General features: G+C 42.5%; 2 protein-coding genes across 2 annotated transcripts in view; one reads left to right on the top strand and one right to left on the bottom strand.

Annotated features, from left to right (window-relative positions):
* The window catches only part of LOC129647802 (aldehyde oxidase 4-like), a 74,289-nt gene extending 59,634 nt beyond the window's left edge, over window positions 1-14,655 (bottom strand). Inside the window, exons 1-5 of the mRNA XM_055574772.1 lie at window positions 14,602-14,655; window positions 12,402-12,459; window positions 6,784-6,880; window positions 4,194-4,302; window positions 633-759 (exon numbers count right to left, since the gene is read on the bottom strand). Of these exons, the coding sequence (XP_055430747.1) occupies window positions 633-759; window positions 4,194-4,302; window positions 6,784-6,880; window positions 12,402-12,459; window positions 14,602-14,655 (445 nt within the window). The remainder of the gene's footprint in view (window positions 1-632; window positions 760-4,193; window positions 4,303-6,783; window positions 6,881-12,401; window positions 12,460-14,601) is intronic.
* LOC129647803 (biogenesis of lysosome-related organelles complex 1 subunit 1-like) lies at window positions 13,747-14,145 on the top strand. The gene has a single exon (XM_055574773.1). It carries the CDS (start codon window positions 13,765-13,767, stop codon window positions 14,143-14,145), a length of 381 nt encoding a protein of 126 aa, XP_055430748.1. The 5' UTR covers window positions 13,747-13,764.
* Window positions 14,656-16,589: the final 1,934 nt, after the last annotated feature.

The following is a 16,589-nucleotide window of genomic DNA, read 5'->3' as shown; positions in this document are numbered from 1 at the left end:
CTTACCTTGAACCTAGTATGTTAATTGAAGGAAACTACATTTGATAAAATGCTTTTTTTTGGTAGTAAATTCACTTAAATTCGATAGCTCTTTTGTCATAGGAGATTGAGTTGCTCACCAAGCTAATCTGTGATAACTAATTCCTGTTTATGGGCTTCTTGATCTTGTAATGAACCCAACCAGAACAGAAAAAGGTAAAGTTTCTGAAATCTATTCTCTTTGTAAAATTAATTTTAGTAAGTAGAGTTAATGAATGATTCTAACAGATTGATTTAAAAATAAACCAAAAAATCTCATTCTTGTACACTACCCAGATTTCCACATTTGGAAACTATTGTATTAAAAATGTTAGAAACAGCCTGTTGAATGCTTTTGCAGAGTGACTACAGGCTCCATTAAAAGAGAAGGGTTTGTAATGAAACAGTATTGCCCCAATTCTTGGCACCAATACTGACCAATGAGGGCGGCCCTTCCTAGAGAGGACTGAGGTCAAGATGAGGGCTAATGAGGCCTATTTGTTGACCAGGTGCCTGGAACCCCAAAGCTTCTCTCCACCAGCTGGGGCCTTCCTCCCTCCTTCCTTGGGCACCTCCCTCTAGAAGTCCTGCCTGCTGAGGGCTGAGAAGCCTCACCTCCAAGAGCTTCGGTTATCTGCTCAGGGGTGGGCTCCGGGTGGTTCCTCAGCAGTGTGTAGATGGACATCACCATTCCTGGGCTGCAGAAGCCACACTGTGTCCCATGACACTTGGCAAGTCTTTCCTGGGGGAAAAATGGTACATTACTTCTACTTTAAATCTCTCATTTCCCTTCCTTGTATACCAGATAGGAGCAAAGCTTATATATTTAACTTTCTAGAGATAACTGCAGGGTGAAAAATGTCATTCTGGAAGAATATTTCTATTTCTTGAAATCATATGTTTTGCCTACCCACTCAAGAAAAGCCTATTGGCATGTATTAAGTTATTTTACTCTCTAGACTCTCTGGTTTCTTTTCCTGTGAAATAAGAATATAGTTTAAGTAATGAGTAAAATGCTTTGAAGTCATGTTCATATGGGTTTAGGTCCTTCCTGTATTCATTAATTGTGGGTCTCTGGATGATTTATTTTACTTTCTTCCTTTCTTCATATTTTTCACTTCCTTTTAAAAAGACTTTTTTTTTAATTGAAGTATAATTGCTTTTGGGGCTTCCTTGGTGGCTCAGTGGTAAAGAATCTGCCTGTCAATGCAGGAGATGCATTTTGATCCTTGGGTCAGGAAGATTCCCTGGAGAAGGAAATGGCAACTTGCTCCAGTATCCTTGGCTGGGAAATCCTATGGACAGAGGATCCTGGGGCGCTGCAGTCCACAGGGTAGCAAAAGAGTTGGACACAGCTTAGTGACTAAACAACATTATATTGCTTTACAATGTTGTGTTATTAATAGTTTGTGCTGTGCAACAACGTGAATCAGTATACATATGTCCCCTCCCTCATATGCCTCTCTCCCAACCCACCCCACATCCCATCACTCTAGGTCACCACAGAGACCCAGCTGAGCTCCCTGAGTTATACAGCAGCTTCCCACTAGCTATCTACTTTACACATTGTTGTCGTTTTAGTTGCTAAATCATGTCCAACTCTTTTGTAATCCCATGGACAGAGGAGCCTGGCAGGCTCCACATGGTAGTGTATATATGTCAATAATATTCTCTCAATTCATCCTACCCTCTCCTTCCCACCCTGTGTCCACAAGTTATTCCCATCTTTTAAATTAGAATAATAATGGTATCTATGGCACAAGATAACTGAGAATAAATAAATGAGTATATACAATCATTTAACAGTCTCTGGCAAGTAAATTTTATCTTCTTCATTTATATTCTATAATGTTTTATGGATTAAATGGCAATCTATATACATGCTTTGAAAATTGTGAAGTATAATTTAGTAGTGTTGTACCATTTACATACTTGATTTATGCACTTTCAACTTCATGCATTTAAATACAACAAAACAATAAAAAAAGAGTGCAAAATATAAATAGAATGCGAAATGACAATTTACTTTGTCCATTCTATACAAAGACCCAATCCATGAACAGATGGGAAACAGACTCTGTGGGTCCCACTGTGTGTCTCTGTCCCGTGTCTTTCTCAATGAGTTGAGGATACTTCAGTTCACTGGCCTGAATGTGATTCATATGTTTTTAAATAAACATTTTTCAAACAGCATGACCCTTAAGATGGAAGCCAAATACGTCATCTGTGGTTCAACTGAAAGGAAAGACATTGTTCTAGTGCTAGAGGAAAATATGGCTGTGTTGGGTTTACTGCTAGAAGGAGAGTTGTTTCAGATGTGTCATATAGACAGACACAGCACATGTGCTGGTAAATATTTAACAACTGGATCTCTGGGAAGACAGTCCTTATTTGTAGCTTCTACTATTTTTGGTAATATAAATATTTCCATAGAGGCTGAGGTTAAACTTCTGATGTGATGTCATTGAATATGGATACACTTACAAGGTACTTCCACTGTGTAGCTACAATAGACATAAATGGCCTCAAAAGCATAGGTGATAGAAAAATGTAGTAAAATGATTGGGATACAGTAAAAGTTACTATTTATTAACTTTGTTTTTAATATCATTTACCTACTTTTAAGTTTGTATAGTTTACTTTTTAGTAACAGCTGTGCTTAAAGCCTGGCTCACAAAATGCGTAACATTTCCCAAGCGGCCCTCAGTTCAGTTCAGTTCAGTTGCTCAGTCGTGTCTGACTCTTAGCGACTCCGTGAACCGCAGCACGCCAGGCCTCCCTGTCCATCACCAACTCCTGGAGTTCACTCAGACTCACGTCCATTGAGCCAGTGATGCCATCCAACCATCTCATCCTCTGTCGTTGGCGTCTCCTCCTGCCCTTAATCTTTCCCAGCAGTAATCCAAGTCTATGCCCCAACCAGTAACGCTGAAGAAGCTGAAGTTGAACAGTTCTATGAAGACCTACAAGACCTTTTAGAACTAACACCCAAAAAAGATGTCCTTATCATTATAGGGGACTGGAATGCAAAAGTAGGAAGTCAAGAAACACCTGGAGTAACAGGCAAATTTGGCCTTGGAGTACGGAATGAAGCAGGGCAAAGGCTAATAGAGTTTTGCCAAGAGAACACACTGGTCATAGCAATCACCCTCTTCCAACAACACAAGAGAAGCGGCTCTCACATGCCAGTAAAAGCGTGTTCGGGACACTCCTGAACTATCAAGTATTGTCAGAATTTGGAAGAAATCTGATAAGCTGCAGCATTAGGTTGTTTCCATAACTATTAAGATGATGAGCCAAGTGTGGAATAAGAGCTTAATAAGGTCAAAAAGTCATTAAGTTTACAGTTGAAAGACAAGCACTACCAAAAGTGCTCATAAATGCAACATATCAACAGAGGAAGCTCTGAGCCTCCATGTTCTAACACAACCTTCTAGGGGGAGAAATTTCCAAGGAGATTACAGCAATCCATAATTTTCTTTCTACACCCTGCTTTTAAAACTTAACCTCTGAAGAAACTCTTGTTCAATAGTACATAAAAGTAATATTGCAGTTTCTTTTAAAAAGTCCTTTGAACATTAGTATCAATAAATACTTTGTCATTTTAGTTATGCTTTATTGTAGCATGGTGTTCAGCTTCTCATGAGACATTTGGGGAGTATTTGTTTACAAGATTAGCTTCTTATTCACAGCTTAGTAATTTTGAAATGTGGTAGACAAGTAGTATCTTCTATAAACTTCTAGTTTCCATCTCATTTTCTTCTCTTATCAGACTGGGTTGTCCTTGTTTTAGTTTAGGGCAAGGATGAGACTGAGAAGTTAAGATATATTAAAATTATGAAGATGAAGAAATCTCCATTTATACACAAATCTCTCTCTCCTTTTAACAAATTTTATTTTATTTTGGGCATCTTATTTTGGGATCTTAGTTCCCGCATCAGGGATGGAACCTGTGCCCCCTGCAGTGGAAGACTACAGAATCTTAACCACTGGCCCACCATGGAAGTCCCTATACACCAATCTCTGAAAAGATCCCTAGCTATGAAGCACTAAATCCCACAAAATGAGAATTTAAAAGCACAAAAAAAATCTCAAAATTGATGACCTAACTGGAGTCCATTAGATTATGGAGGGTGCCGATACCAGCGCTGGGTCCCCACCACATTGTGCTCTTACCTGCACGGGGTGAATCCTGGTTTTGATGCTTCCTACACCTTCCACAGTGGTGACAGAAGCCCCATACAGAGAGCAGATGGGCACCAGGCAGGCGGTGACTGGATAATGGCTGTGATGGGATTTTGTAAAGAGAACACATTGGAATCACACGGAGGGGGTAACATAATTCAGGGAGTTATTTCTAGAAAGCGTCTTGAGACTATATTTCCCTGAGAACACAGAGAACACTAGATAAAAAACAATAACTTTTTGGAAGTGTTCAAGAAAGGACTTAACATATGGCTGGAGTAGAATGGTAGAGAGAAATGGAAAAAAAGAAAAATGAGTGTTGTATAGAACCTCCAAGAGACCCTCATTCTCTGTTTATTTTTCTCATTCAGAGAAAAAAGGCTTTTTCTCATCATAAAATGATATACTGACTCATGTAAACCATCATGGGATAATTTACCCCAGTGATTCTCAACTGTGGGAAGTTTCTAAACATACTAAAACTCTGGTTGCATGCTAGCCTAATTATTATTATTAATTTTCGGTCATGCCACACAGTATGTGGGATCTTAGTTCCCTGGCTAGGGATCGAACCCTGGCCCCCTACATTGGAAGCACAGAGTCTTAACCACTGGACTGCCAGGGAAGTCCAAGGTTAGCCTAATTAAACCAGAATCTTTGGGATGCAATCACTCCATCACTTTTCAAAGCTCCTCAGCTGATTCCAGTGTACGGGCAAGTATGTAAGCCATGGGTTCATGCCCCTGTCTTGACCATCTCTCTCACACTAGAGTCTGTATTATTGACACAGCAGATGTGGTTACATCAGATTCTCATCCTACTGGTTGGGAATAGGGTCCAGGCTTCATTAGTCCAGTTTAGTTTCCTGGAAGAGTGCTTGGTTTACAGAGCAAGAGTGAACCCTGGGTTATTGTGCATTTTTTTTTTTTGTCCTCCAGCTGCCCTCCTCCATTAAGTTTAGTTTCTCTTAATGTTATCTCCCTCTTCCTTTTCTCTCAATTTTCCCAGGGCTCATTGCTTTCCTGTCTTAGCCTTATCCCTCATCCAGGAAATAGAGGCATATTCTCCTGTCACTGCCCAGCCCACACCTACTCATCTCTAGCTGCAATCAGCCTCACCCCCAGTCCAAGCCTGGAGGGTGAGGACACCCCACCCCTCCTCCTTCCCTGTGCCTTGAATCCTTTCTATTCTTGTCTTCCCAAGGACTTGCTTCATTATCAATTGCCCTTCTAACCTCTTCCTTTCTAGGGTCTCATTTCTCTAAATTTCCTTGAATTTAGAAGTTCAAGTGTTTTTTTGTGCTAACAATAAATCCCCAGGCCAATGTCTCTCTCCAGCCCATCTTTCTCCCCTTCTTAGTCAAGTTTCTTCAAAAGCTATCTATGCCGTCCTGGCCCTTCAGTCACTCCTGCGTATCTGTATCTCATCTTCCAGCCCCACAAGTCTGCTGACAGTCTCTGGGAGCAATCTAACGGCTCTGAGCCATGTCCTGGTGTTTCATACTATTGCACTTCTACCACCTTGGAACTTTCTCTTCTGGATGCTCCTCCTTCATCCCTGGCTATCCCCTCTTGGTCTCCTTTGGGGGGTGTCTTTCTTTGCCCATCTCCCTATCTCTTGTTCTGCAGTGTCCTGAGCTTGGAAGCTCTCCTGTGATTCCCGCTACATTCTAAACGACTATGGTTGAAAACCTGCTTTTACCACTAACTGGTCCTCATAACCTTGACAAGTTAGTTAACCCTCTTTGCCTCCATTTCCTCTTTTTTCAATATGAGTGACAGTCGAGCCTGTCTCAAAGTTGTTTTGGGGACTGAATATGATAACATGATGTAAACTATTTTGAACAGTGCCTAGCATTCAATAACATTAGCTATTTCTATTGTCATTGTCAATATCTATGTTGATAACTTCCAACAAATTAGTTCCAGATGAGACCTCTCCTCTGAGTAATAGACCTGTCTATGTAGATACCTGTGGACAATCCCTCTTGCATGTCCCATAGTAATTGCTGTGCGATTCATCCAAAGCTAAACTCACCCCTTTCCTTTCCTTTGCTTCTCCTCTTCCTAATTTGTGAACAGCATAACCCAGAGACTTAAGACAAAAAACTTTGGAATCATGCTTGACAACTCTGCTACCGCATGCAATCAGTGAGCAAATTTACATTTTAGGTCAAGGTGACGTTAGCTCAGTCACATAGTATGATGGGAGTTCTCACTCAGCCCTTCAGGGGAATAACTTTTCTAATGTATGTTGACCTAAACCTTCTCCCAGGACAATGCATCACTTCTTTGTGTGTAAACCCATTCTTGCCTGGCCCTCAGTCTGAGATCTGCTCAAAAGCAAAGTAAATATCTGTACAGCAAGAGACAGTAGCCCTGAGAGACTGGAATCCAGGACAGATACACCCTGATGGGAAGAAAGTCCATAGGAAAGATCTGGAGCATGGGAAGTCACAGGAGAGCAGGTCCAGAGGCCATGTGAGTGCAATGGACACCTGGAGAGAGGAGAGGGGACACAGGGACAGGAAGTGGAGGTTCTGCATTCTTTTCAGAAGTGCTTGGGCCAATGCAAAGGATACTGGATCTTCTTGGTCTTTGGGTCGTATCTGGACACCATGACAGTGCAGGCACCACAGCCTCCGCTCCCACAACTGTATTTGGTGCCGGTGAGGTGGACTGGAAGGAAGGGGGTCAAGGAAAAGAGGGGCACAGGCTGCTATGCTTTCTATACTTTTCTTCCTCAGACACTGATAACAAGTGAGTCATTTTCTGGACTCTCCTAAGATTCCCTGCTTAAGAGAGCTGTTCCACTTTTTGCACATAAGTGAGCTAATTGATGACAGGTGAGAAGATATCCCTACACACCTACATCACAGGGCTTTATCTGAAATCCCTGATGCATTTGTGAATGCGGCATTTTCTTGATTTTAGAAAGGCAGTATGGTAGCTCTCCAGTGGGGTGAGGGCAGCACCTTGTAATCAAAAGCTTATGCTTCTAAAGTGAGTCCTCTGGATATTCACACTAAGTGGGACACATGAAGACTACAAAGAGTCTCATGCCAGTTAGATCATAGTCTTCATCCACATGAATAGGGAAAAGCCTGTTGAATTCAGAGTTGGGGACAATGGATTCTACACTCATATTATTGCTGTGGAGGTGCTGGGAGGTGGTGCATATGTAAAACTTAGAAACCCCCACCAGGAAGTTTAATTTTTCCTGGTTCAGCAATGTAATGCTTTTATTTTCTTATAGGATTACAAGATTAGAGAATATGAATTGATAACTTGGTTCCCGAACCAGTAATATCAACAAACTCTTGCATACCTCTTCCCTGTAAGACACTGGCATGTTTCCACAAAGAAAGAACAAATAATGTATGGGATCCCTTTGCTTCAGGTGCTATTAGAGTCTACTAGAATTTGTTTGGGACCTTTCCAGGTGAGGTTTAAGAAAGATTTCATGGGTGCAGATTATAATTGGCTTGGGTGGAGGCTGAGAATAATTTCATCTTAGAAATTTCTGCCCATGAAGAGGTAATAACAGGTCAGGACACCACAGAGTAGGAAGCTGAGATTCTCTGCAGAGGTTCAGAGGGGGTGGCACCCCGCTTCCTCTGTTCCCTCGTCTGAGCCCACTCAGGCAAGTCAAGCTTGCTTTCTTCAGGCAGAGTCACGTGGGTGATGCCTTAGTGAGAGTGTTCCATTGACCTGAATGGAAAAGTCAGACAAAACTCCTTCTCTTTGCCTTTGGTGACCTGATATTTTCAAGCAAAGGAATCCAGGAGCCGTCTAACTCAAAGAAGAGTCAAATTTTGACTGTTCACTCTGTCAGACCTTAAAGCAGCTCTCTGCTTCTCGTGTTAACATTGCCTTGAATGAAAAGTGAAAGGTTGATTCAACCAGCTGCTTTGCCCTCTGGTTACCACACAAGTAGTTTGATGCCTCCTTCCTCCAGTCCCACCAGAAGTGCCTGATTCACGCAGTTTCTTCCATGTTCTGTTGACTCATCCTAAAGCTCTTTGCTAGGTAGGGTGACCAGGCAAAATATAGGACACCCAGTTAAATCTGAATTTCAGATAAAAAATGAATTATATTTTAGTGTAAGTATGTCCCATGCATTCAAATTCAAATTTACCTGGGCATACTATATTTCTATATGCTAAAGCTGACAACCCTACATAAGTCAAATACAAACAATAATATATCAGAAGTTTATTTTTTGGTCCTTTAAGAAAAGAGCTTTCTCAGGGCACCAAGATACACAACACTATGGGCATATACAGAAGTTACCCTGAGACTAAATGCTCATGGCCAGCGTATGCAGTTGACCTTGGAATTTCCACTGACCTCTGGTCATTCATCAGTGAGTGATTGTATCTTGCATGCCAAACTTGACTCTTTGCCTCAAGGATCTCACTCCTCATTCATCTCTTGCTATACTCCCCCCCCCCCCCCAAAGCTGTACATCCATTGGAATAAACTGCTTTCGGTTCCTCTAAAGCAATACATTCTCTTGTCTCTGCACCACCCCATCCCCCCAACACCACCACCAAGAATACCCTTTTCCCCAAGAATTCCCCTTTCCCAGCAACTCCTACACAACCCTTCTCTCTCCCTTCCTTCCTCAAGCCTGGTGGGAGTGCCCTGTCCATGTTCCCATAACATGGCACTCATCACACCCGCTGTCTGTCTCTTCATTCTCTAGACTGAGGGCGGAGGCTGTGTCTTCTAGCTTACTTCTGCACATGTGGTGCTTGGTAAAATTCATCTACTGAATGAAGAGTTGTTTCAAGAACTGCAAGAAGTGATAGGGCTGGGTATGTGAACAGTGAGGGAAAATGAGGACAAGCATTTCCAGTTTTGTCCTAGAGCCAGGATCTCACAGTTGCATTAAAGCAACTCCCTAATGACACATCCTTGCCGGGAGCCAGCACGGGAGTTCCCACCAATGACAAGGTCATGCGGGAGAGCCCTGACGGGCAAGGCGAGTCAGGGCTCAAGGGCGCCATTTCTGGTCTGCCTGAGCATCTACCCCAAAACCAGAATCTGTCTGTTTTACTATTTCACGACTTTCACCAACTCTTCTGACATTAACAGGGGGCTATCCCCTACCACCTTTCTCTGAAGAAAATCAATTTAGAGCTCTAGTTAATAAGTCTTCTGGGCATAATAGGAGTGTTTCAATTCAAACCCCTCTGATGACTTTCTAGCTTGCCTGACAGGTTTGTTCAGATTCACAGCCTCCCAACCACATGAGGCACAGGAAGCTTAAGATATTCTAACAGTGCAGAGCTTCTCAGAGAGTTAAAATTGTTAGAATAGAACTAGTAGAGGATTTCTTTGTTGAGCTAATGCTTGCTGCCAAGTTTCCATATCCCTTACCTGCTGTGTCCCTGGGAGTGTATTGATTAATATAGTTCATGTATAGAAATGTAAGTAGTAGCTTTAAGGTTTGTAACCTTGGACCCTTGAGTTAATTCTTTTCTTCTTATAGCCCACCACACTTTTGCCCTATAGGAATGCAACTTTATTTAATGCTTTCAGAGGGTGGCGCCTGACTTTAGAATAATCACCTTTAGAGAAAAATAAGATTTCTGAAGAAAGGGTCATAAAAGGTTAACAGGCCTCCTGGCCAGAAGATGATGTAAATCACCTAAAACTTTTGCATATGATAAGTTTGCAGAAAGAAAGCCTGGCTTCGATAAGGATCAAGGACTGCTGACCTTGCATTACTCTACCCCTTCCCCTATTATCCTCTATGCACAACTTAAGGTATAAAAACTATTTTGGAAAATAAAGTGCGGGCCTTGCTCACCGAAGCTTGGTCTCCCCAGGTCGTTCTTTCTCTTTCCTTTTCCTATTCAGGCTGATTCCATGGAGCACAGGGGCTCTCTGCATTCACTTTCCTACCTGGGCTTCTAAGACCCACTCGAGAAGGTGCCTGAGGTGGGGCACCTTACGTGATTCGAGAGGGCGCCTGCGGCCTACGTGAACAGAGCAAGTCCAGTGCTGGGGCTTTATTGGCTTTCTGCATAAACCAAGGAATATCAGCTTCTTTTCTCTCCTCTATTTTCTCAACTGCAAAATTCTTTCCTTATCTCTTTCTCTATTTCTATCCTTTTCGCCAATGCCATCCTCCCGAGGGAATCCCTGGATCCAACCGGGGCTGGACCCCGGCACATCCTCTGTAATCCATGTAGCTGTGGGACATCAACTCTTGCTGGTGCAGTATCTTGCTTTTACAGGTCAGATTGCTTAACAGCAGGCCAGGATCTGTCATGTAGAAGGAGAGGTAACATGAGGTTGCACCCCAGCATGTCTGGGCAGTGTAGGTGAGTTGCCATTTCTTTCTCCAGGGGATCTTCCCAACCCAGGGATCAAACCCAGGTCTCCTGCACTGCAAGCAGACTCTTTATTGTGTGAGCCACCAGGGAAATGGGAGGCTGGGGATGATTCTGTCTAGGGCTCTATCAGCCTTGCTTACCTGGGAGCCCATGAATTTTCAGCTTGTTCCTAATATAGAGTTTCTTCACTTTGGGAGTCTAGAGAAAGCATGGTAAAGTGTGGCACAGATGTAGAAAGGTAAGAAAAGGGAAGTGATAGGGTATGCTGACTAACACAGATTTTAAAGCTGGGTAAATGGGAGGTGGCAAAACCAAGGAGGAAGGATTTGGCCTGTTTGTTTTTTTTGTTTTGTTTCAACTGTAATCCCAATTCCCTGAATAGTGAGGGTAACGGGGACACTGGAGGGCAGTACTGGCTAGAGTAGTAGAATAATGGGGGTAGGAAACCAGGTTGAAATGTTAAATAGTGAGAGATGGAGTCAGCAGAGAAATGAGACATTAGGTACACACAGTTATTAGATAAGTCTGGCAAGGAAAGGTCAGGGAGAAAGGAAGTCATGCTTCATGTTTGTAGATGTGCGTGTTGGGAGGCCAAGAGCCAGAAGCAGAAGGAAACAAAGATTCTGGAGAGAGGATTGTCTGGCACACCACTGATTCCTCAGAGCTTAATACAGTGCCTTGTTCTTAGTAGACACTAAGTATACTTATTTTTAACTTATTATTTGTCGATTTATCTATTGGCCATGTGGCTTGCAGGATCTCAGTTCCGTGACAAGGGATTGAACCCAGGCTATGTCAGTGAAAGCCTGGAATTCTAATCACTAGGTACTAGGAAACTCCCCCCCCAAAAATCTCCAAATTATTTCGAAACAATTGTCGTCTCATAAGAAGTTGCAAAAATAGTACAGACTGCCCTATGGACCTGTTCCCTAGTTTCCCCCAGTGCTGACATCCCACAGAACTACAGTGCAACACCAAAACCGGGAAGCTGACATAGGTATCATACCGAAAACAGATAACCAGAGGCCAGGGTTTCTTCAGATTTTGCCTCTTATGCATGCTCTCATATTATGTGGTATACTCAGCTCTATGCAACTGTATCTCATGGATCTGCGTGACCGCTGCCACAGTCACTCTCTCGTGCTTTTACAGTTACACTCAGGCCCAAGAAATTCTTTTTGAATATTTACTGAAGGTGCAGGAGGAGCGAGATGTGAAAAAGGGTCCAGATCAGAAGTGAAGAGCTGGAGTGCATTATACAATGGGATTTTGAAATATGCTTATAAAACCTTGTTTCCTCTGATAAGGATGATTAAAAGGCATAGATGACATGTCAATGCAATGCCTTGTGGGAAGGTACACACATTGTCATTGTCAGTGGCATGTACCCTTGAGCAAGTGGCTGGACATATTTAATCTTTTGGTTGGCTTGCTGTGTTGGATTTTAATTCCCCAACCAGGGATTGAACCCATGCCCCCAGACACGGAAGTCTTAATCACTGGACCACTGGGGAAATTCCTGGCTTGACATTTTCACATTCACACTGCTGAATATAAAATCATCATCAAGGTGACCATGGGGGCTCAAAGTCAAAAAGTTATTTCCAATCTTAGCACACTCATGGTTCACTGGATGATCATTTTGGTTTTGCCCAGGCAAAAAATACAACAAATATACCACATATCTGTCACGTTTAAATGCACTCTCTGAACTCCAACTAGACTGTGCAAATTGAACACAAGTTTATTTATCTAGAGCAAATACGAGAGGAAGAATGACTTCTTTTAGAAGTCTTAGCATGTTTTCTTTTTACCACCAAAGCCAGATTAATTACAGTAAAATAAAAGGATACGGATTTTCCTCAAGTAGAATAGCAGATTTACTTCAGGATCAGCATTCTTCTCTATGACCTACATTGTGAAATAAGAAGGGATTTTAGGGAGATAATACCAGCATGTTATGGCAATCCTATCTGTTGTTTTGGGGGCATGTTTTGAAAGGTGCTGTCTTTACAAGGACAAAAAACAACAAAAGAAGCCTTTCTAACACTGGAACTAGAATTCTGGAGAAATAGTGGAAGGCCGTTTCACTGTCTCTGAACTTTCTCATGTATGTGACAACTATAAGTTCTGGCTTATTTTTCCCTTAGAGTCACTCGCAGAGGATCCATATAGGGAAACAGATTCCAAAATTGACTCAGGATAACGCAGCCACATGAAGTCATGAAAAAGCTTAGCTAGAGAAGATTCTCCAAAGGAGTCATAGGAGAGTATGTTATGAGGGAGCCTCTTCTGTCCCCACCAGCTCCCCTTGCCCACTGAAACGGAGGTGCCTGGGTGAAGAACGAGCTTAAGGGAACAGGAATCTCCCCTCTGCCTGTCACGTGGCGCTCCAGGCTGCTAATCCCAATAGATTGAAGCCTGCACATGAGATAAAGCTATCTGTCCTCCCTGACTCAGGCAGCATCTCTGCTGGGTAAAGTCAGGCAAGATTAGAGAGGAGAATTGGAGCGAAACCCATCAGGAAGAGGTGCAACACTGAGACTAGAGACACAGGACCTTATTCCACTAAAAATATTTTTGATCACCCCAGAAAAAGTAACAAACCACATTGTTTTTCATAACTGCCTCCTATTTTCAAGTCTCCTTTTGAGCCCTCAGAAGATTCACTCAGCCACAGATGAGCTCAGTGCTCCCCATTCGGAATCTCAGCGTGCAGAGCAGGCTGAGTGAAATGTCATCACAGAAGCAAAGCATTACACCTAGACTGCTTTAACACCTTAACTGTGTGGCTACAGAAATTATTTCCAAGGTGGAAACAAGATGAAGGTCGGGAGTGATGGCCTGCAAGCCAGGACCACTGTCCCTTCCTCCTGTGTGCCCCTACATTGAGGAGACACAGCCTGCTGACACTATTCTGTGCTATAAAGACATCGATGTTCCTGATGCAACATTCCTGGTCAATGTTTCTCAACCATTCTAATTGCCGGATCATTGCTACACTTGATTTAGTGTTGTCTTCATTCACGATACTGCTCCAAGCCCAAAATAGCAGGCCAGGATGCTTTAGCCTCAAGGTTCATGGATCAGCCTGAAAGTATTTATTAGGGCAAAATAAAATCCTCCTTTGCTATTATTATCCTCAATGTCATATACTCCTTCTATCAAAACAGTGTTGTTGAGAGGGTGTCAGGTGTGCCCTGCCCCCAGCCCACCATGACCATGCTGTCTCACCTGCTGAAAGAACACCAGGCCAGGCAGAAAGAATGCAAAAAGCTGCGGCCGAAGAGGCGAGAGGCCATCACTCCAGCCACCTGCCTGACAGAAGTTTTGGTGGATCACCTCAATGTGGGCGTGGCCCAGGCCAACAGGAGCCAGAGAAAGCTGGACAACAAGGTGAAGACCCTACAGATTCAGGCTGCCCAGTCTGCCAAGCATACAGGTCAGTGGCTCGGGATGGTGGAGAACTTCAACCAGGCACTCAAGGAAATCGGGGATGTGCAGAACTGGGTTCAGAAAATCGAGCTGGACATGTGCACCATCACCACCATGCTGAAGTACATCTATAAAGGGCAGTGGCAGTCAGCCCCCTCCTAGCCCAGTTGCCCTCCCTTCCCTCACTCCTCCTACCTGCCCCAGGTGGGCAGGAGGGAGGCTGATAGCCCATGAATAAAACACAAGCCTCCAAAGTAAAAAAATAAATAAAATAAAATAGTATTGCTAAACTCAAGCAGAGCTAACATCCATGTAATGGGAGGATGACATAGTTTTTAATGCCTGGGTCAGAATTCACTACCATTGTAATTTAACAAATAAAATGAGAGTTCCTTATTGATTCCAAAAGAAAAGAACAAACTAACACTCCCAAGCTTTAATAATTTCGCACTAAAGCCTAAACCAACGACCCATGGTCAAGTTCATACTACTACATATGACTTGAAAAAGACAGAAAAGAGAGTTTAAATAAATAAGAAACAGTATCAGTGAAAGAAAATCAGCTTGGTTTTTATCTCTGACATATGAAAATTCATATTAATCATTTCATAAACTTACCTTTCTTCCATTCACAAAAAAAATCAACTCATCAGAATTGGAAAGAGAAGGCATTATGCCAGAAAAAATACCTCCAGCAAGATAGAGGGTTATTTTTTTCTTGGCGAGCAGATATGTTAGGGCAAAAACCTGGATGCTTATCAGCCTTGGGGAAGCCCGAGCTGCCAAAGCAAGAAGAGAAGAGGTGACTTTATAGCCACCCTAGCAGACATGAAGCACCAACCAGAGCTCCTGGCCCGCCCAGCCCACAAGCGTGCCCTTCTCCTCCCTTCTCATGTCAGTCAGATCAGTGATTTTGCCAGTCCCCTTTGGAATCCAAGACTGGTTTTACTGGGGGAAGGTGTTTAACATCAGGAATGAAAAAAATAAAAGAGAGTTTTAAATAGACTATTATTGTTTTTTTAACTAACCACACCATCAATTAATTCAATGCTATTAAAACTCATGACACTTTCTTAGGTTTTTCTACAGTTAAAAGGCAAAAGGAGATTTCACTATGTACATACCTTCATAACTTCTTTATAGAGACTTCATAAAAATGTGTCCTTAACTGCATTAAGCAAACTGCAAGTATATTCTCTTAATCTTTTTTTCATACTCACTTTCTTCTCTGAATTTGAGGGTTAAGACATCGAACTACTTAAAACCAGAAACATGTACAGAAGCTTACTATGGGCTGGAGACCCTTTTCAGGACTCCCTCAGTCCTACAGCAGCTTGATCAAGTGTTGTCATCTTCTCTTTAGAGATGTAGAAACCGCAGCGCAGAGACATCAGGCAATTTGTCCAATGTCACACAGGCAATGATGGAAGAGTTGCTCCAGAGTCCGTGTCTTTGACTTTCTTCCTGTGCTCTAGATGGAAGGAAATGAAGCTGGAGAGGTGGCCAGTGGCCAGAGTCTGGGCCAGAGCATGGAGGGAGGCTTGGCAGGCATGATGAAGGTTTTGCTGAACTGTCTAAATATGATGGGAAGCCACTGGAAGGCTTTTAGTAGGGGTGACAGGGTCTAGGTTTTTTTTTTTTTTTTAATTTTTTTAATTTAAATTTATTTATTTTAATTAGAGGCTAATTACTTTACAATATTGTATTGGTTTTGCCATACATCAACATGAATCCGCCACGGGTATACACGTGTTCCCAATCCTGAACCCCCCTCCCACCTCCCTCCACATACCATCCCTCTGGGTCATTCCAGTGCACCAGCCCCAAGCATCCTGTATCCTGCATTGAACCTGGACTGGCGATTCGTTTCTTATATTATATTATACATGTTTCAATGCCATTCTCCCAAATCATCCTCCCCGCCCCCCCCCCCCCCACAGAGTCCAAAAGACTGTTCTATGCCTCTGTGTCTCTTTTGCTGTCTTGCATACAGGGTTATTGTTACCATCTTCCTAAATTCCATATATATGTGTTAGTATACTGTATTGGTGTTTTCCTTTCTGGCTTACTTCACTCTGTATAATCAGCTCCAGTTTCATCCACCTCATTAGAACTGATTCAAATGTATTCTTTTTAATGGCTGAGTAATACTCCATTGTGTATATGTGCCACAGCTTTCTTATCCATTCATCTGCTGATGGACATCTAGGTTGCTTCCATGTCCTGGCTATTATAAACAGTGCTGCTGATGAACATTGGGGTACACGTGTCTCTTTCAATTCTGATTTCCTTAGTGTGTATGCCCAGCAGTGGGATTGCTGGGTTATATGGCAGTTCTATTTCCAGTTTTTAAAGGAATTTCCACACTGTTCTCCATAGTGGCTGTACTAGTTTGCATTCCCACCAACAGTGTAAGAGGGTTCCCTTTTCTCCACATCCTCTCCAGCATTTATTGCTTGTAGACTCTTGTATAGCAGCCATTCTGACCGGCTTGAGATGGTACCTCATTGTGGTTTTGATTTGCATTTCTCTGATAATGAGTGATGTTGAGCATCTTTTCATGTGATTGTTAGCCATCTGTATGTCTTCTTTGGAGAAATGTCTAT

Source organism: Bubalus kerabau, chromosome 3 (genome assembly GCF_029407905.1).
Source record: "Bubalus kerabau isolate K-KA32 ecotype Philippines breed swamp buffalo chromosome 3, PCC_UOA_SB_1v2, whole genome shotgun sequence".
NCBI lineage: Eukaryota > Metazoa > Chordata > Mammalia > Artiodactyla > Bovidae > Bubalus > Bubalus kerabau.
This window is presented reverse-complemented; position numbering and strand designations above follow the sequence as displayed.

Coding starts and splice junctions, on each gene's coding strand:
- LOC129647803 (XM_055574773.1), top strand. CDS start 13,765: ATGACCATGCTGTCTCACCTGCTGAAAGAACACCAGGCCAGGCAGAAA.